Raw genomic sequence first — 22,185 nt, forward strand, 5'->3', positions numbered from 1 at the left:
TGTGATGCAGTGCTTTGAAGCCCTGGCAATCAGCTGACTGTTGTAGTTTCAAAGTGCCATGCAGGACTCTTTAAAGCACCAATGATATGCTGATAATTGGGAACTGAAAGCTCTTTGAAACCCTGACAGTCACTGATCTTTAGCCAAATAGATGGGGAAGGTGCAGAAATACTTGGAATGTAGGAAACAACCCAGTCAATGAAGTGCTAAGCCACCTATTTGCCCCCTACAAAAGCATATGCAGCAGCTTTTGCTCTCTCCAAGCCATTTGAATACCTCAGACTGGCATCCCAAAGTGGTTGTCCAGTTTGCTTCTTCAGTTGGGCCAGCCCTATTTGTTTGATGTGTAAACCCTCCAAGGTGGCTTGCTAGTGTATATAATTAACAAACCAGAAGTGCAGTGCCATAAGCATTACTTGCATGTGCATCTGCACAAAATTAACATTAAATCAACTTTAGTATTTGCTTCTGGGCGGAAACAGCTGTAATACAAAGGTTTTGTATTACCCATGAAACCAAGGTTTATATTCACTGTTGTATACAAAGCTAATAGACTAATAGTGAACTAATGTACAGTGGTACCTCGGGTTAAGAACTTAATTCATTCTGGAGGTCCATTCTTAACCTGAGGTACCACTTTTATAGCTAATGGGGCCTTCTGCTGCCACCATGCGATTTCTGTTCTCATCCTGAAGCAAAGTTTTTAACCTGAGGTACTATTTCTGGGTTAGCGCAGTCTGTAACCTGAAGTGACGGTAACCCGAGGTACCACTGTACTACAACGGTGATTAAGAACTGAAAACACTGCTACCTTTTAAAATAATTTCAGTCCTCCTGTCATTCTTAATCTTGGAATTTAGTCAATGATTTGGCTCTTTACTAATCTAATATATGGATTAAATGCATAACCTACTTTCAAATATTAGGATCATTATCTCATCTAGTGAATTGTATCATATCAAAATGTGCTATTCTGGAAAAGAATTGCTGCCAAAAACCTCTTTTTAAATTCTGGTTACAGTGCACTGTCAAATTTCAGTAGAATTCTACTCAGTCATTGCCAGTATATTCCAAAGAAATCAATGGGGGGCCACAAGGGAAACCAGTGTAATTTATTTAAAGAACTGAATTTGGTAAAAAATAAATACATTCAAATATATAGGTCATACTAGGGAAAACTGGGATGCAATCCCTGAACAGCATTAAGGGAAACAAATTTGCTAGGTCTACAGTTATTGAATGGAAATATCATCTTCAATGTAGTAATGCATTTATTCCATGCATAGTAGCTACCGGTACTTTTGAAAGAGTAGCCTATCAATTACATTTTTTTTTTTTTTACAGAATCAAAAGCAACAGTTTTAATTATGGGATAAAATAATTCATGGTGCTTTTTTCATTTCAAATTGATACTGATCATGGAGTTTAATCCCAATAGAAAACTACAAATATTTGCTGACAAACACATATTACAAATACAGAATACAAAGACATATTTGCAGATGCAGCCTTCGGGAGGAAGGTACTGCAAAGAGTGGTACAGACTTCCCTCCTGGATACCTCAGTTGATTAGAGCATGGTGCTAGTGGCACCAAGGTTGCAGGTTCGATCCCTGTATGGGACAGCTGCAGATTCCGGCACTGCAGGGGGTAGGACTAGATGACCCTCAGGGTCCCTCCCAACTCTATGATTCTCTATTATAAAGGAAATCTTAAGACTGCTTTTTTTCTGAGTACAAAGTATCATGCAAGTATGAAGAACAAATACGTATCATACGTATTTTATACTCTAGTCCAATGCCACAGTACAACGATCATAAGAAGTAGTCGTTTTAACAGCTTTGTTATGATGAGAGAAGTGGCAGTAAAAGTAAGTAACCAAATGTGACTGAAAATAAAATGGCTTTCATGCACTCTACAGAGTTTAACCCTTCACCATGCAGTTTAAATCATCTAGAAAATATCTCAGCACATTCTGAAGTGAAGAAACAAAATGCCATTGTAGTCTTTGTCAACTGGTTCTCTTTATTATCATTGCTACCTACCTTCATTTACAGGAGGGCAAAGAAAACAGTAAGGAGATTATAGAAACTTGCAAATAATGCTTTTTACACAATTCTTGTTTCAGATTTATATAATGTTGTCAAGCTTTATAAAAACTCATTCCCATCAATCTATTCTGAAATGCGAGCAGGAAACAACACAGAGTGTAAACTCTTCCTCTAGATACCTGAGGCCAGGGCAAGATACAGGTTTAAATTCCATCCCATTATTGTGCCCAAGTTTCATTATCTTCACAGTCAAGGAAGTGGTGGTACAGTCTCTACTACCAAAAATCCCTCTGAAGGTAAAAATATTTTCTGACCACCGCTCCACCTCAACCACATCTTCAAGAAAGGGCACAGCTACTATAATGACTACTCATTTTAAAAAGCTACGCTCATGCATTTGAATGATGAGACATATGGGAGATGTCCTATTGCATAGAGTAGAGATCAATAATATAATTAAAAGTTAGTATGCAGAGGCATTCACAATATAACAAAATATTCAGTAGGAAAATGTGTTGCCCGCAAGTCTAAAAAATACAGATGATGTTCCAATACTTAGACTAAACTAAACAACTGTAGTAGAGTTTTATTTTTGTACAATAGTGCACAGGTTAAAAAAATCCCTTAAAATCTGCAAAAGAATTCAGAACTATAATAAAAATGGCACTAACCATTGTCTAATGGGGTTCAATTAACCTCTGGTAAAGAAAGCAGAAAAGTAACATTCCTTTATATGAAGGACCAGATTGACTAAATGATTGTAACAACAAAAAATCATGTATATGTGTGTGTGCACTCGTACTGACTGTGGCTTATAATGTTCTTTATGCTTTATATAAATGTTTCTTTCATTCTCTGGGGCACTGAGAAAGGGGTCCTCTCTTGTGATTCATTTTCTGTAACTGCGGGGGTGGGGGAATATTAGAAGGCCTCAGTCCTTCCTGATTTCTATTTCTGTGTAAGAGTAATGTGACATGGCCAACAGTGTCAAAGCAGGCATACAAACCCACAGGAAGTCACCCACAAGGTATGTATGAATAGTCACAGGCGTCAGGCACTGGTCTTTTCTTCAGACACTTAGCATTTTAAAAATCAGGGACAAAGAAAATGCAACTTTTTATGTATTATATGTAGAAGTGTGTTTGGCTTTGAACATAATCTATGCCTGGCACAAATGTTAAGAGCACCTACCAAAGTTAATTCTAATACTGGGTATTATTGCTTTTCATGAAATTGCATGACATTTTAACTGAAGTCTGTTTCTAAGCAGTACTACTGTAAAAGTGGCACGCATATACACACACACACACACACACACACACATAAAGGAACAGATGAAAAGCAAAAAAGAGATGGAAGTAAAAGAGTATTTGTTAGCGTATTTAATTAAATTATGCTTTGTAACTAGTTGCATATGCTGTAGAAGGGTTAATGATATGTATATCTCCTGATGGCTCTCGAGGGAGCAATTCGCTGATTCAGCTCCATTACATCAGACACAATAAAAATGTCTGTGTTGACCAGAAAGCCAGGTCTGGTTCTCTTCAAACACTATCACACTGGTTATGTGACTCATTCTCTCTTCTCTCTCAGCACTAGCATTGGCTAATTCTTTAGGAGCTATTTATATTTAAGTCAAGGAAAAAAATTGCATGAAGCAGCAAAAACGAAGGAGGCAAGCCTCATAAATTATTCCTGCCAGCTGTAAAGGAATAGATAGTATCTGGCTTTAGCTACTGTTAATCCCCTCCCCATTCCTCTGTAGGAAGAAAGTCCCATTTTAAAGTATTTTTCTGTAAACAGACTTAACTTCAATATTTTATGTTGTGTGTTCTGTAATAGATGAAATTACAAATGATTAAGAAAAGTCTCTGTAAAGTTTGTGTTTCTTCTCTCATTCTTCTTATGCTTCGAAACAAATACACCACCTATATATTTTGTGTTTATAAATAAAAAATAATTCATACCGATGCCAGACTCATAAACAATACAATGGATTAGAATTCTCACTTTGCCTATAATTGTTGAAAGAGTGGAGTAGGTTTTTTTTCCCATTAATAGCCTGAATGTATGACACAGTGGTTGAAAAATGTTTGGGAGTAACTAACATCAGGGTTTGCAACAAGTGATGCTTTTACTTAGACTCTGAGGAGGAGACTGCAGACTATCTTAAGGCTATGACTAAATGCAGAATTTGGGGTTTCACCATTAAGGTAGCAAAATGGGAGCAAAGTGGAGGAAAGCTGAATATCCAGCCTAATTGATTAATGAACAGTTCTGGGAACCTGAAAGCTTGCTTATTGTTTTGTACTATTTTGGTGGATCCGTATAAAGGCAATGACCAACAATGGATTTTGAAATCTTTCAAGTGGACCAGATTCGGCTTCCTTTCAATCCAGAATCAACACCCGACATTATGAAACATTTGCCAGCACCCATAAACTCCAACAGGGTCCACCAGTGCTGCTATTTCCAAATGCCCTCCTCCAAGCACCCTCTACCACATGCCCCTGCTCCAACTGGTAGCACTGCTGCAACCACCAGCCTCTGCCCCTTCCAAGCTAATCCAGTCGTTGTTATTCATCAGTCTCAAAAGACTATGAAAGAGTGTGCCACTGAGGTCAAACTGTTGGAGTTACAGCGCCTGTTGTGGCTGTAGAAACCAATATGGGATTGTTGCAGCTGGGCAGATGAAGGCATCTGGCTGTTACAGATGCACCATGGTATTTCTTCTCTCTGCGCTCCCTCCCAGTGGTCATTCCTCCTCTGGTCACTGTTGTAGATACACAACCAGACTGTCTCCAAGCACTGAGGTCGTCTGCAAGGGTTTCCACACAGCAGGGTTCATGTTGCCAGTCTTCATGCCATGTTTGCAGACATCTTTGTAATGCAGAGTTGGTTTGCCAATAGGTCTGATGCCTGAAGCCAGCTCCCTGTAGAGCACATCCTTGGGGATCCTGCCATCTTCCATTCTGTGGACATGACTAAGCCAACGTGGATATCGCTGAGAAAGAAGTGCCAACATACTGGGAATGTGGGCATGATAGAGCACATCTTTTTTTTTGAAACTCTGCCCTGCCACGTGATGCCCAAAATCTTCTGGACACAGCACATATGGATTTCGATGTCATTCCTGACAGGTATAACATTCTCCCATACCCTTTTGGAGAGAGCTATTGCCATAGCTGCCTTACCTACACTTTTCCAGCTCAGTGTCCATGGAAAGTATGCTGGTTATGGTGGAGCCCAGGTAGACAGAATAGTCCACCACCTCAAGCATGTGGCCACCAATGCTGATGCGTGGAGTGCTGGTAATGCCCTGACCCAAGATGTTGGTCTTTCTTCATGAGGCAGTGATGCTGCAATAAACCAGAAGCTGACTGGTTGATCAGCTCCTAGCCCATTACCTCACAGCTGCTGGGTTAAGTTATTAACAAGTACAGGTGTGCAGCTCCCCCCCATTCTCCACCCACCTTGAATGAAATTTTCATGTGTGAAGAGGATTCTTCCTGAACTCCAGCATAAACTCTATACTGTTGTATTACAAAGTATTCTCTCAGATTTTCAATGAAGGGCGGCTTCCAACAAAGATTAAAAATACATTAAAAACTTTCTTAAACAGGGCTGCCTTCAGATGTCAGGTAGTTGTTTATCTCTTTGACATCTGCTGGGAGGGTGTTCCACAGGGTGGGCGCCTCAATTAAAGAAGAAATAATGTTTAATTTAAAGAACACTCTTCTAGGCTGTAACTGAATTCTAAGAAGTGTAACTGAATTCAGCAGGCCACATCTTGAGTTGCAAATAATTTACAATTCGAAAATTTAGTAATTTGAAATCCTATTAAGCTCTACTAGAAGTAAATCCTGCTGTTTTCAATATGGCTCACTCCCTAGTAAATATGAATAAGATTGCAGTCTGAAATTAGTAAGCCTGCGAATGTGAACAATGCATTCAGAGAAGTTATTCAGATTATGGCTTTGTTGTGACAGATTTTGGGGAAAAGTTTCTGACTCATTTGCGATGTTCTCACATACCACTAAACCACTATTTAGCACTACATGCATGAGCTGGAATGAGCCCAAGCACAGCCTTGGGCTCACACACTCCCCCTACCTTTTCCACCTCCTGAGCAGACTGGATAAGGATTTTGCCAGCATTTAGCTTCACTTTCCCCTAATCTTGACTTCTTGTTGCATATAAACCAGAGATTGTGGTTTATCAGAAACTCTGGTTAGTTAAACAAGCTAGCTTCATAACTCATGGTTTGAAGTTTGCTTATTTTGAAACTGACTAGTTTGAAATAAACCATGATCCCTGGTTCCTATGCAACAAGTCAAGATTAGGGGAACATGAAACTAAACACTGGCAAAGTCGTTCTCACAGCTGCATGGGAGGAGAGGATTAGAGATGTGAAAGCCCAGGAAAAAACAGGAAAAATGGAGGGGGTACCCAAACTCCCCCCATTTTCCCATTCTTTCAATTGGGTGGGTTGATTTTTCCAGTTTCTTTCCAGGCCTTCACATCTCTGGGAATGATTTATTTTAAAGCTTTGTTCATGTTCATTCCTTGTCACTGATGTTGTGCAAACCATGGTTTAGCATTATGTTCTATCTGGGCTAGTGTTACTTTCAAACATATTCTTCTATTATCTATTGCATTATCAACAATGTATGTGTTACAAGTATACCTCCCAGCCTTCCTTCAAGGAGCTCAATGTGGTATATACGGATTCCCCCTCTTATCTCACACGAATCCTATGAAGTAGGTTAGGAAAAGAGACAGTGACTGGCCCAGAGACTAGCTCTATTTTACATGGTAATCCACTATCCTACCCTAAGCTCTTCATCTTATTCTACAATTGTCATTATTATTTCTAAGTGATTGATGAATCATGGATTCCAATATTCATAATCTGAGTCAGGCTAGGTAATAGGTGGGGGCACACTGCTTTGTCAAGGAAAATTAAGGCACCACTCAAAATATTAAAGCTGTACAACAGGTGCCAATATGATAACAGTTGTTTGAGGAAGGACTAGAAGTCACAAGCTGTTGTGAAATGAAAGTAAACTTCTGGACTATAAAATACTAGTGCAACGTGATTTATTGTCTGCTAATCATGTTCATAATTGAGATGTAAAGCACCTATATTGTTTTTTTTTTGTGGCTGTGAATCCTCACCATGAATAGTGTATGCAGAACAGAGAAGTAGGAGACAAAGACTGAGAGGAAGCAGGAGAGGAAGGAAGTATTAAAGGACAAGTTAGTGTGGAATGGAGTGAGAGGACAAAAGAGTATGAAACTGGGAGATGTGAATCGTATCAAAAATGTTATGTGTTAGAAAGTTTTATTTTTAAAAGCCAACATAAAAATTTATGTAGCATTTTTTATATTTCAGTATAAAACACTTTAATACCAGACTATTGCATACTAAAGTTACACTAGCATAAGACCCTTTCATGGAGTGGTAAGGTGTTGAAAGGGATGGTAACCCTATTGTTACAAACTTAGCTCACTCTTATGCCAGTACCCTGAGGAAACTCTATTTCACTCTTTATAATCATATTTAACTATTATCAAATAGAATATACTATGGCAGATGTGAATCACTGTAACAAGAACTAGTCTTCATGATTGATTAGCAATTTACCTACTTTAATGCTTCAGCTGCAAACACTGTCTTTGGAAAATCAATTATTTTGGCACAAAATCGCAGCTTATTTTATGAACAGCATACTTTCTGGTCTGAAAAGATTATGATTGAAAAGCTCCAAACAATACTATTTTGTCAGAGAACCTTAGTCAACCTAAATCAGAAATAGCCATTTATCCTTTTTTTTCTAGCCAGAAATAACTATTAAACTATTAAACTATCTAGCAAAAACAACTATTAAAGAGATGAAAGTTTAAAAATGTAAAACTAAATATCCCACCTTCTCAGTTGACTAAGAAGTATTTTAGAAGTAAAAATAAATTAGTGATGAATAGACCTTGAAGCTATGATTTATAATAGATTTTCAGATTCAGAGGAAAATGATAATTTCTGAACTTCCTTATTAACTACATTTAATATCTGTTTCTAATTTGCTATATATGTGAAGCGATGTGAATTGATCATTTGCAGCACATTTTTTCCTTTTGATTTAAATGTCAACTTGGACACATTTTGAACTCTTGGGCATGAGTAGCAAGAGGAAAGAGAGTAACATTGTTCAAAACAGTTCTAGAAACATGAGTGAAACATGCATACATGAATAGAAATCTGAAGCCTAATTCAGCACTTCTGTGCAGAGTCAAGGAGCACATGTGTGCAATTACACCTCAGACCCATGTCATTCACAGCCCACAGGGAGGGTGGCAATCCTAGTGGAGTAATCAGATTACCAGAGGCTGAAAAGAAGCTGGTAGCAGTTTATGTAGTGCTATTAAGTGATCCCTGCCCGCAAAGAACTCAAATTCCTCTCAATGCTATATTAGCCTCTGGGATATGACAACTCCATTAAGAACGGAAGCCTGCTCCCACCTCGCCACATGGGGAATCACTACCAGCATATTCCCGCTTATCAGCCGGAATCCTGAATAGGCACATTTCATTTGTGGGCATTTCATCCACTATTCAGTCTAAGAGGTATTTTGATCAGTTCCTCGTTCCTGCTTGAAAAGAGGTGTCCTTCTCCACCACAAAGCACACTTAAAACCTGCCCTGAAATGATCCATCAAATTTAAGAAATAAATATACAACAAAACATTAAAATCATAACTTAAAAGCAGCTATTAAAATATTCAAATGATTATTAAAATCAACAGTAGCTAAAAAGAAATAGCACACTTGTAACTTCTACATGCCTGGATAGACTTGCCTAAATAAATTTGCTCTAAGCAGGCACCAGAAAGTGTACAGTGAAGGCACTTGCCGGATGTCAATAGGAAGGGACCTTTTAATTGTAATTTCTGCTACACTGAAAGACTGATTTCTTCAAAGTGCAGAATGGGTATTATGTGGCACCTGAAACAGGGCCAGTTGTGCATACTGAAGCAGTCAAGTGGGCACAGATGGGGTAAAGTGATGCCTCAAGTAAACTGATTCCAAGTGGCTAAGGCTTTCTATACCAATAGTAATACCTCAAACATGGCCCAGTAGCAAATAAGTAACCAGTGCAGATCTCTTGGAAGTGTTGTATGTTGACAGGGGAATAAGACTGCTTATTAATCACATAGCATAATGAAAAGTTGAAAATCCTTTGAATGTAAAACTTTAAATTGGAAATATAAGATGTACCAGTGAAATTTCTTTACTATTTTTCTTTACTACTAAGTAAACAAATATATAGTATATACATTAAAAATTCTAAGTTATGGTCCAATTTTATAAAGTTTAAATTTTTAATGTATACAGCATTCTTTTCTAAAAGTGAATCCACTAAGCACACCAGGAAATAATTTATAAAGATACCCCACTGGACAGACACCCCAAAACAAGAGTTATTCTCAAATCATCAGTTACTTACCCCAGTTTTATCACAAAGTCGTAAGGTGTGAAAGGACCCCACAGCAAATAACTCCCCATCCAGAGCCCAAGCAACAGAAGTGATAGGATACTCATGCGACTGTGAACTATACAATAGACGACCATAGCTATCCCACACCTATAAAACCATTAAAAGATCATTGCTAATGACATCATATTTCAAAGGAGTCTTACTTGTTTTCCAAATACAAATCATGTTTCAGAACTACATAACATTTCTTGTATATTACCCAAAGTGGGAGCAATGGCTATTTCCAGTCCTTTCTCCACTCCCACCCTTTATATCCACTCTCCAAGTGGAGGATCTGTCCAGATCTTTCCCTTTGCTCTACATGCTACAATGGATTAAGGTTCATAAATAATGGGATACCTTGGATATGTGTGGCTGGGGGTACTACTGAAGTAATTGACATGGGGGAAACCAAGAGTAGTACCAGGTCTGCTCAGATGTTTTATGTATCTCATCATCAGTATTCTGTGCCCCCAGTTTGATATTCTGAAGTTCATTCCTTCAAATAGTCACCTTACCCCACACCTTATTTAGAGTATGTGCACAGGCATTTCCTTCTTTGGACCAGTTACACAGCATGAGATCCTTGGAACACTATGTGATCCAAGTAAAAAGGTCATTTGGCTTGCTCAGTATGGGCAGACTGAGGTAATATGGGTTATATCCAACTAAGTTCTATTCATAATAGACTGATTAGAATTAATGGATCTAATTTAGTAATATCTATATCTATATTACAGGTTTGATTTACCAGTCTATTTAGTTTTTTATGATGCAATCACTCTTACCTCGCTGTTCTTCTATGAAAATAATTTTTGTTCTAGTGTGGGCAGGCATAAGCAGTACTTTAAAAATATTTAGCCATAAATAAGGTTGGCTGATATATTTATTCTGAAGAATAAAAGACATTTAAAGGAATGTGTTCTGAATAACAAACTCTTTTACTTCACTGCATTTTTGTTGTTGAAAATAATACATACCTTGTATTTGCAATCTTCACCAGCTGATAGAATAAGATCATTGACAGAGTTCCAATCAACTTTTAGAATAATTCCATCATGAGCTTTCCACTGTAGAAGAAAATAGAATTGAAATAAACTTTTTAAAAAACAAATCAGGAGGATGTTATTATTTGTATATTACAAACAGCTACAATTGCAAGATGTAAATTCTATTATCATTCATTAAATTTGTATACTGCCCTTCATCTAAAGATCAAAATACAAAAATACAAAATGAGAACACAAAATACATAATAGAAACAAGAACAAACCAATAACCCCTACTCCCACAAACACATTTAAAAGCCCATAGAAAGTTAATCACCACAGGCGAGGTTAAAGAGAAACATTTCCCCCTTGTGCCTAAAGATACGTAATGAAAGCACCAGGAACACCTCCCTGGGGAGAGCATTCCAAAGCAGTTCCTGTACCAAAACAGGGCCTAAACACCAGTTGAAATGGATCCAGAAAATCTAACACTGGCCCAACAACATATCCAGTGTCCTCTGTCTGCTAGCACAAGGGCTCTTCTGCTGGAGGACAGGTGAGTTTTAATATAGCGCAACAAGGGAATCCAATGCAACCATTACTCTATTAAAAAATCAATGTACAATGATTACATAATCTATTGTACAACAAAACAACCTGCTTATCCATTCTCTTTCACAACAACTTTCTGCTGGTGTAAAACATTTTGCCAGCAGAACAAGCAGACCACTAAGTGACCTAACTTAACACTATACTGCATACAATTCTAAATATTAACAGGTTGCAGTTTTAGGCTGGCAGGCCATTTCAACCATATTGGGGGGGAAATAGCAGCATAATTGATAAGTTGTTTTAAAATCAAAGCTTTTAAAGGTCATGTCATTTGAGGACAGCTAAGATTAAATAAACTAACTATATATACAATAAACTGATATAGCCATATATTACTTTTGCAACAGAGCTCTCTCTAAGTTAGGTTGCACAATCCATATAAAAACATTTGGATAGATAAAAGTTAAATGTTCACCCACTGTGTACTTTTTGGATAATTTTTTTTTAAAAAAATGGCCTAAGTTCTGCAATGTAGGATGAATAGTTATCAATCCACATGTGTTCCAATGTTTAGGACTATATGCACTTTTAGGTGTCAGTCCTGTTAAAATGCTGTGCTGGTGCACACTTAACATTCATGACTGATTAACTGTGCTTGAACAATCAGGACTGGGTTGCAAGATTTTGTGCTCTTTCTTCCCAGTGGTTCCCTACTTGAGTGAGTGCAAATCCCTTTCTCCCCAGCCTCCTCAATCATGATTAAGCATTACATCAGCACCACTTTCAACCACAGTTTCTAAACTTATTTCAAATTCTGGCTAAGTCTGGTTAGCCTTAATTGCAGTTAATATTGATCCCCTGTAATGCTTAACTGTGGTTTTAATGAGTGATTGTGCAACCTCTGTTAAGGAAAGTAGAAGTGTTATGTGTACATACAAACAGTTGCACTACCTTTTAAGAAGCGTAATTAGAATTATAGCACCATGTGAAGAGAATGCCCATTTATTTCACAGGATTACAACAACTGCCTTGAACTATCTGGTGCCAGGCAAAAACATTCCTCTTTAGCCTGGCTTATGGCTATTAAATAATCTATGGCCTGTGGGGGAGTGGACAGTTATTACGATGACTATGTCATTATTACGCTGTCTGTCAGTATGTTTTTATTATGTTTTATTCTTCTGTAATGTGCTTTTTATATTGTATACTGCCCTGGGATCTTCTGATAAAGGGTGGTATGTAAACTGAATATATAATAATCCTAATAATAGTTGTAATGTGGATACTGAGGCTCTGTTCCACACATGAACTTGCATATATGAAAGTACTGTATTCTCTATACCAACACTGGTGAGTTAGTCCTTAACACTGTTGTGAATGACAATGTTCCTGCCAAAATAATAACATAATAATAATTTTATTATTTATACCCCAACCATCTGGCTGGGGTTCCCCAACCACTTCTGATGCACACAATGTTTTTTATTATATAAATATTTTATATAAATATATATAAATATAAATATCCTGAAGCAGTATGAAAGGCTAAATCCCATTTTGCATTACAGTAATGGTTACCTGCAGAACTTTAGCATTTGGTTGAAGTGGTTTGATAATCAACTGCTTTCCTGATGTATAAAGAATCTTTTCAGAATCAGGACCCCATGCTACTGAATATATTGGTGTGCCTGTAGAAAAGCCCGAGAAAAGGAGAGAGAAAAGAAGTAAGGATATATTAGCAGTGCTTTTTTTCTGGGGGGACGCAGGGATACGCATACCCCTAAATATTTTGTGAATCTAAGTTTGGCCTCATTGAGGGGCAGTATTTGAATATGAGTAGGTAAATCCCCTTCATGGATCACTGCCTTGTCGTGGTAAAGGGTCTTGAAGCTATGAGCTATGCCGTGCAGTGCCACCCAAGATGGACAGGTCATAGCCAAGAGTTTAGACTAAATGTGATCCACCTGGAGAAGGAACTGGCAAACCACTCCAGCATATTGCCAAGAAAACTCCATGGACATAAAAAGGAGAAGCTTTGAGAAGAAAGTGAGAGTTTCCAAGGCATGCTCTGGTTCATGGGGTCACGGAGAGTCGAACACGACTAAGACGACTAAACAACAACAAGGTAAATGAGAGTACCCCTAAAAAAATTTTTTTTAAGGAAAAAATACTGTCTATTAGTAAGAAATCCTGCTAACTTGCTGAGTAAGGCCCAATATTTTCTAGCACCGATATCTGATCTGTTTTAAAAAGGCAAATTTACAGAGACTGGACTGTTAAAAATGGATGGAAGTTGTAACCAAGGTCAGCTACTGTGGCATGCAACTATTATTTATTTATTGAACTGGGTGGTTCACAGAATAAAAATACAAGATAAAAACACAAGATACATAATAAAAACAAGAACATAACAAACCAATAACCCCAACTGTTGTTGTAAACTTACAAACCACTACCTGGGAGGGACAGGCCCATGGGCACCAACTAGTGAGATGCGTTCTTGCTTGCCAAAAGGCACTTGGAGGTTAGCAGGCCAATAGGTTAAGAAAGCAATGATACACAGGGAATTCTCTTTTCCTGAAGACTTTACAAAGCATAAGCCTCTATTGGAAGGTGTTTCTATCTGGGCTGGCTTCTTGTGGAAATGGTTAGGGTTTTCAATGGAGTACTAAAGAGAAATCCAATGTTGTGCTAGAGGATTTCACTTTTCTCTCCTCCCTCCTGCACTCCTCCACATGTGCAGAAGGAGGGGAGCAGAGGAAGTCATGTTGTGTGAGCAGAGGTCCTTTCTGAAAGCAGGCGAGCAGAATTAGATGTCGTCTTTAGATTTTAGGTCTTTAGTTATTGTTACGTATTTATCACCAGTGGGCTAATGAGTTCAAACATAAAGAGTCCAACTCCAGCTGGCAGCAATTTCAGTCCTTAAAAAGACAGCACATCAGACTAATCCAGAGTACCTGGAGGGGAATAACCAAACTCAGTGTTGATGTATGTCGAAGTTTATGTCTGTACAGGATCGAAGCAGAGCAGGAAGGGCAGGAAGGAGGAGCTGAGCAAATAACAGGGATTAGCAGCAGGCTGTTTCTTGTTCCTCAATATCAAAGAACCAGATCAGAATTGATAGTTCTGACAGAGGATCAGAGATATTGCACGACCTGCATCACTCTATCTGGAGTTTGTTTAGATCCTGCAAGTTGGCATTAGATCTATGAACAGCAAGAAACATAAGAATCTGCTGAAACAGTACCATGGCTTTAGACTACAGCAATGCTAGTGCCACCCTTATTGGATAGCTGTGACAAAGTGGACTCCAGAGACGCAAGCAAGGGTATAAGAAATGGCCTCGTTGCAGGGACTGTGAGGTGACCGATTTCAAAGTGGTATATAAATTTAGTCTCTGTTTGATATCTACAAGGTCCCAGCTTTTAGGACCTGGTGTAGGCTCTGATATGGCTTTATAGCACTGTTATCCCCAAATCCTTATACCGGTAATCCCATTCTGCTCTAGCTTTAGGACTGTAACACAAGTTATATTTTATGGAATAAAGTCAAACTTTCTCAATGCTAACATCTTCTGAGAATCTCTCATTGCTATACCACCAGTAGCAAAGCTATAAAACAGCAAAGTTCTAGCAGAAGACTGCTCTTAAAAACATGATTCAAACAACAGCCAAGGGTGTTGAAGATTAAGAGAGGTACAGTAGAGGTTGCTGCTGCCACTGAGAGAGACAGGAAAAGATAAAGAATGGAGATTGGCTATATGAGTTAACATAGCTGCATTCCACATGCTTAGAAGGTCTGGGCTTGACATATACAGTATTAGCTATCATTACAGATTTGGATTAAAAGGTCTGTTGGTATGCCTAGGTCTAATTAAACTAATTAAATTACTTAATTAAAAATATATACCGTAAGCAAAAGCAGGGAATAATCCTTTTGATGTAATGGGGTTTTAATGTGCACTGCAGATGCTACCCGTGAAACTTTGCTTCCTTTCACACGCATTAAAAACAGATAGAACTGACATATTTTTCAATACAGTGAGACTTGCCTGATTAAAAGTAAAAGATACTAGCATGTGCCTTATCTGCATTCCAACAGTAAAATCTGCACTGCTTGAAAGCTACATGTATATTTACAGATATATAGGGTTTTATAACAATGGAGTGCAGATTTCAGATATCATTACCACCTCAATCAATAAATTAAGATGCCAATGAATATTAGATTGCTTTGGTTTATTTTATTTTTATTGGCAAAGGTGCTTTGGTTGCTATGGTTAGTTCCCATGAACCCATATTCAAACAGTATTTTCTGAATTAGGCCCTAGTAAATAAGTGAAAGGTTGAGTTTTGAAAACGAAATGTAAAATAAGTTTTCTTGCCCTTTTTTACCCTCCTTTGTTATCTAAGCTTCAACTTCTTCTCTTTTGTAATATGTGATATATATTCTACACAAGCTTCTATTACAGTGGTTTTAAAGAACCTCCAAATGTGCTGATGAGATTTTGACTATGATTCTCCCTTTGTGCTGTCTTTTAACTTATCCTCTCACAGCTCTTTCCAGCCTGAGGAAAAAATACAGAGCGCTGTTCTGCAGACCTGAAAGGGCACAACAGGGGCAACATACATTTCAGGGCTGAACAAGGAAGCTGGAGTAGCCCCACAATGATCTGTCTAGTACAGTGGTACCTCGGGTTACATACACTTCAGATTACAGACGCTTCAGGTTACAGACTCTGCTAACCCAGAAATAGTACCTCGGGTTAAGAACTTTGCTTCAGGATGAGAACAGAAATTGTGCTCTGGTGGCGCGGCAGCAGCAGGAGGCCCCATTAGCCAAAGTGGTGCTTCAAGTTAATAACAGTTTCAGGTTAAGAATGGACCTCTGGATCGAATTAAGTACTTAACCCGAGGTACCACTGTAGCAGAAACAGGACTGTGGTAGCAGGCAGAAGAAGCAGGTGGGGAGGACAAGGCAACTGGAAAAGAGGCAGTGGAGAAAGGGCAAGAAGGCGGGATATAAGGAAATTGTACATTTCTATAAGTGGGAGTCTGGACCCAAAAAAAAAAAAAAAAAAAACAGTACAAATTCCACTAAAAATAGAAGTAGCAAATTAACAATAAGGCAAGAAAAAAATGAATTTTAAAAGCAGAGATGATAGTACTGTATCTATGTGGGAGGAATTTTGAGTGGGAAAGATTGGGAGCTCATTTTTCACTATATTCCAACATGATACCCAATAAGAGAAACCGATGAAACAGCCAGAAACACAATATTTGGGAGGCAATGGTAGGGGCAAATTCGAATGTTATGGTCCTCACACAGAAGCTGGAAAGAAACATCTTCAGCATGATGGAGGATTGGGGACGTGTAATGAGTGACAGCATTTTGACTGGCCACAAATTTATGTACAATGGTACCTCGGGTTACATACGCTTCAGGTTACATACGCTTCAGGTTACAGACCCAGAAATAGTACCTTGGGTTAAGAACTTTGCTTCAGGATGAGAACAGAAATCATGCGGCGGCGCATCAGCAGCGAGAGGCCCCATTAGCTAAAGTGGTGCTTCAGGTTAAGAACAGTTTCAGGTTAAGAACGGACCTCTGGAACCAGAGGTACCACTGTATTGGGATGAGAGCATGCAAAGGCTGTGAGGAGTCAGAAGACAAGAATCAGGACTCAAGCTAGATTTAATACTCTCAACTGACTTTCTTTATCCTTTAGATTTAAGAGTTGGGCAAATAGATTACTAAAATAGCATAATATGTTATTATCTGAAAGGTAAACTAATTTATTAGTTTTTACTAGCTTACCTTCTAGTATCCCGGGGGGCGGGGCGGACAAATCTGCTTCATTACCTGGGGCAATTCTAAATTGTGCTAACCCTGTGTATATGATCCAGTCAACATGAAGTGCTCTGAAGAGTAACTGAATCAATTAGTGAGCACAATCCATGTTACTTTGTATAAGCCTATGAAATTAAATAAAACCTTTTTTTAAAAAGTTGCCTTTCCTTCCGTTCTTGCCTATCCTATCCTTCTTTGCTCTCTCAGTCCATTTGTCCATTAGGCCTAAGTCTCATATTTACGCTAAGTGATGAGCATTTTAATAAGAAATCAGAAAAACTGTGTTTGAAATTAAAATACTTCTGAATACATTCACTAACTTCTGCTAAAATTATTTTTATAATGCATTTCAAAAATACACAAATACATCTAAAATGTTAAAAATATCAGGTAAGAATAATATCCAGTATTGCTAGCTTGCTTGAACACATGAGACTTTCAGAAGAAAGCAAGACCCTGCCAGGAATAAGGCACAAACATTCTATTAACTGTGTTGATAGAAAACTAAATGTCAACATGTACTGTTGGCTCATCTTGGGGGCTTTTCACAGCAAATGAGAAAACATGCTGCATTTGTGATAGAAACTTCCTTCAAACAGTTGAAATCTCTTTGTCTTTTATTTTTGTGGTTAGAAATATATTTCATAGGCTAAGAGAATTCAGAGATTTTGTTTGAGAAAGGAAGAGATAAAGGTCTGACATTTCACCAAACCCAACTGCATGTGACTTCTTAATGTCAAGAGAGTGCAAGATCTAAATGTACAAAGGTAAAGAAGAGTTGGGTGTTTTGAATGAAACAGAAAATGAACACAAAATATTTTACTGAAAAGTACTGAAAAGTGCATATTTAAAATATATTAGCTCCAAATCACAATGAAATATCCTCAGTTATGTTTTATTCTATTTGTTTATAAAAATAATAAAACTGCCTTTCAGAGTACACTGCACTCACAAGGTGGTGTACAAAATTACATTAACAAAATAGACTATATAAATCACAGATTAAACCACGCTACAGACCTTTTATAAACAGCAGAAACAATGAATGAAAACACAACAGTTAAGTAAATACAGATCAAAATAAAAACAGCTAAAGAGCTTTCTTAAACATTCTAAGCTCGGTATAACTCTTGTGCTTAACAAAAAGAGAAAGGTATGAACAGATGTGCTGGAATGTGGATGAGGATGCACATTCCAGTGAGAGTAATGCTCCACACTCAGATACGCATATTCCAATGCATATATGGATGCACATCTGATTTGTGGGTATCATTTTAAATTAATGCAAGTGATTCATGCATGAAAGCCTTCTTAATTGGTTCATCTACTAAGAGGCAGATGATTAATCAATAAATGTTCCCTTTACATAAGAATATAGTAAGAATCCTGCTGGATCAGACCAAAGGCCCATTTAGTCCAGTGGTCAGCTAGATGTGTACAATAGCAGTCTCCCCACTTGTAATTCCCAACAACTGATATACAGGGGCATACTGCCTCCGACAGTAGTGGTGGAACATAGCCATCGGGGCTAGAAGCCAGTGCAGTCTTACACTCCATGGATTTGTCTGGCTGGAAAGCTACCACTGTTGTGTTCCTACAAGTGGTAGCCAGCATAGGAACACCTCTTATTGGGCATGGTGAATGGGGAGAGGCAGCAAGGGGTGCAGCAATTTGCCATGTCCTGGGAATGGAGAGATAACGCACTGGAAAATGGAGTCTATTACCATCATTAAAGGAGGGACAGGCAGATGATGCTTGTCACCCCCTCCATTCTAACTTCCAGGAGTGCCAGCTTGGCCCCGCGACCGTGGGTGCCTGGGGTTGTGGGTGCCCAGCCCCTTCATAGGGAATTTTGTGGGTGTTGGGCACCCAGGGCCCCAGGGAGTTGGCACCTATGCCACTAAATCCTAATGGGACCTGGGTAGCCATGCTCATTAGTCCTCCCACATGTCAGTCAAATAAAAAGACACACCAGTCCATAATAAAACTTGCCTCATCCACAACTTGACATCTTGTGTGTATTACCAAGATCTGGGTGGGCAAGCAGGGTGGTCCTGACCTCACAATTTCACATCACCCCCAAAGGCACACTCCTCCATTGTCTTGTGAAACAGACAGATGCGAACAACAATTTGTGGTACAGGGCTATTGAAGAACCAACTAATTCTTCTGGGAATGTAGGAAAATATATATATATTGCAGTTACATAAGATATAAAACACCTTACCTTGTTGTGCTAAAGTTGATCTCAGCATTCCACTCTTAGACCATATTTTGACTTGTCCATCTTCACCAACTAGAACAAAGGAACATTTAGCAATGACCTTGCAACTGACTGAATTAAAATTCTCAATTTTAACACTCAGAATTTTAAACACTGTATTAAGTTAACCACACTGAAAAAACAAATTTAGCATACAGTACAATAAAAATTTCCTAACATTTTCTGAGGAATCACATGCCACATCATCTCATTCATCTGGAATTCCTATGCCACTCCAAAATAACCATAATAAATCATGCTCCAATGCAGTATGTCAGTGGTTGGGGGTGGGTCATAACAGGAGGCTTCAATTGACTGGAAGAAGTGATGTAATAGCCAGTGATTTTCATGTAGGAGGTGATAGAATGAGCATGACCCTGTTTGTCCCCAAGATATATAGAATGGGAACAGATGCACACTCTACGTTATAAAACTATGCTTCCTCGGAGGGTGGCTATTTCAGGGCACTGAGATTAAATGACACAGGTGGTGTGGGCCCAAAGGTTTTCTAAATCTGCTAACATTGCAATAAGTAAGGCTGGGGAACAGGGAGGTTAGCCTGTTCTCCCTCTTCCTCCAAGTGAGGGCAGAACATGCAAAATAGGAGGGGATGTAACAAGACATCCAGATGCATAAAGAAATGGAAGCACCAGGTAAGAATTTATACTGAGATAAACATTGATCATTAATTAGTTTATTTTTTTGGTTGGACCTAAGAAAGATATTACTCTACTGCTAACTTTTGGGTTGTTTTTCTAATGGACTAACAAGACTACCTGCTATTACTGTATATTGGCATTAAAGTATTTCATTGTTATAGGCAAATATTTGACAGTGAACAGACAACAGCTATTCACGGCTGGCCCAAAGCGTTTTGTTACATCACAAAAATTATAATTTTGCCTATATGCTTCTTTGTGTCTTATTGTCTACACAATAAATGACCAGGAATAGAGCAGGATACTATTCCTTATTTTTTCTAAAATGATTGTCACAGTGTTGTGCTACATATTAGTTCATCTATACTAAATACTATCCTGATTCCTGGGTCCCATCATTAACAGATTAGAATCCTCATTGCACCTATTTGCAAGCATTCAAAAGTGATTAAAGCTAGACATGTAAATGTTAACCATTTGCAAATATAACATCCTATGAAGGGTCTGCAATGCAGGAATCTCAACTAAAGCATCCAAGACAGATGGCCATCCAGCCTCTGCTTAAAACCTCCAAGGAAGGAGAGTCTACAACCTCCCATTCCACTGTCAAAGAGTAGGAGATAACACCCCACAAATAAGCTCCTAAGCTGTTGATATGTGCCTTCCTCTTTGCACAGTTATGGTGCATCTCCTTTCCACAGGAGGGTGGGGTGGCCCCCTCTTTGCTTTTACTAGCAAGCAAAGATTATTGTGTTCTGTGTGTTGCACTGTGACAGGGTCTTCGAACAGCAGGTGTCCTTTTATGTGTGTGCTTTTACATGTGTTTAATTGTTTTTGGTGTTATTTTTAATAGGGTAACATTATATATATATATATATATATACACACACACACACACACACACACACACACACATACATACACACACACACACACACACACAGGTACCTCGCAAGACGAATGCCTCGCAAGACGAAAAACGCGCAAGACGAAAGAGTTTTCCGTTTTTTGAGTCGTTCTGCAAGACGAATTTCCCTATGGGCTTGCTTCGCAAGACGAAACGTCTTGCGAGTTCTTGCGCGTTTGTTTCCTTTTTCTTAAAGCCGCTAAGCCGTTAATAGCCGCTAAGCCGCTAATAGCCGTGCTTCGCAAGACGAAGAGACTTGCGGAACGGATTAATTTCGTCTTGCGAGGCACCACTGTGTGTGTGTGTGTGTGTGTATATATATATATATATATTTGCTTTCGTAGATTTTCACGGGTACAGGAATGCAGGTTTTGGTGTCCTCGGGTGTCTTCCCGTGTAAAAGTTGGGGTGTCTAGGCGACGTACATTGGACAAACAAACAGACGAATAAATGCACGTATCGCAGAACACAAGAATGCCGTCAAAAAAGAAGAAAAAACTTCCTCTCTTTTCCAACACATGAAAGAAACAGGACACGAAATTAATTTTGCAGATTCCAAATTGCTCTTTAACACGGAACATCACCACAAGAGAATAATCATGGAAGCCATCGAGATAGAGAAACACCCTCACAACATGAACAAGCGTGACGACACATCCCGCTTGCCAGACATCTGGAAATTAGCCCTCCCCACAAAAACTGACACCAGATCCAGAGGCACACAGAACGCCAACACCAATCAACCACACCAGACCCAAACCCAGACCCTCTCCACAGATGAATTACAGACACCATCCAGTAGCCAATCCATGGTGGCACCTCCGGATGCTGCACCCCCCTGCAATCCCTACACAGATCTGGCTGACACAAGCCACAAAACCACAGCTCGCCCCTATACACGAAGCCAAGCCAGAGCACAACTAAGTACAGTACAGCCATCTTCTCAGGAAAACTCTTCACAAAGTTCAAGAGGTCAAGACACAAAGACTTTAACAACTAATCCACACCTAATGACCCACCTAAGTGGTACTCAGGATATCACTCAAGAAATCACTCAAGATATCTCTCAAGTAATTAAGGAACAAAAGAAGAAAAGGCACACTAGCCTGGAAACTTCCTCTCTGCCCAGAACATTGGAGGCTATACACCACACCCCCTCTACAGTATTTATAGGAACTCAAACACTGAGATCCTGCTCTGTTCCAGTAACAAGAAGCCGAAAGCACCAGCCTGAAGATGACGAGTGAGACCTCGTTGAAACGTCGCCTAGACACCCCAACTTTTACACGGGAAGACACCCGAGGACACCAAAACCTGCATTCCTGTACCCGTGAAAATCTACGAAAGCATATATATATATATATATATATATATATATAT

General features: G+C 38.8%; 2 protein-coding genes across 2 annotated transcripts in view; one reads left to right on the forward strand and one right to left on the reverse strand.

Annotated features, from left to right (window-relative positions):
• The window catches only part of LOC309342322 (putative membrane protein C3orf80 homolog), a 55,662-nt gene extending 50,076 nt beyond the window's left edge, over nt 1-5,586 (forward strand). The window contains exon 2 of the mRNA XM_081862859.1: nt 4,961-5,586. Coding sequence (XP_081718985.1) covers nt 4,961-4,966 — 6 coding nt within the window. The 3' untranslated portion in view covers nt 4,967-5,586. The remainder of the gene's footprint in view (nt 1-4,960) is intronic.
• IFT80 (intraflagellar transport 80) overlaps nt 1-22,185 on the reverse strand; it is a 65,132-nt gene that overhangs the window by 27,372 nt on the left and 15,575 nt on the right. Inside the window, exons 5-8 of the mRNA XM_081862375.1 lie at nt 19,204-19,272; nt 12,705-12,814; nt 10,566-10,655; nt 9,556-9,693 (exon numbers count right to left, since the gene is read on the reverse strand). Of these exons, the coding sequence (XP_081718501.1) occupies nt 9,556-9,693; nt 10,566-10,655; nt 12,705-12,814; nt 19,204-19,272 (407 nt within the window). The remainder of the gene's footprint in view (nt 1-9,555; nt 9,694-10,565; nt 10,656-12,704; nt 12,815-19,203; nt 19,273-22,185) is intronic.

The sequence above is a fragment of the Podarcis erhardii genome (genome assembly GCF_964252035.2).
Source record: "Podarcis erhardii genome assembly, chromosome: 5".
Lineage (NCBI taxonomy): Eukaryota > Metazoa > Chordata > Lepidosauria > Squamata > Lacertidae > Podarcis > Podarcis erhardii.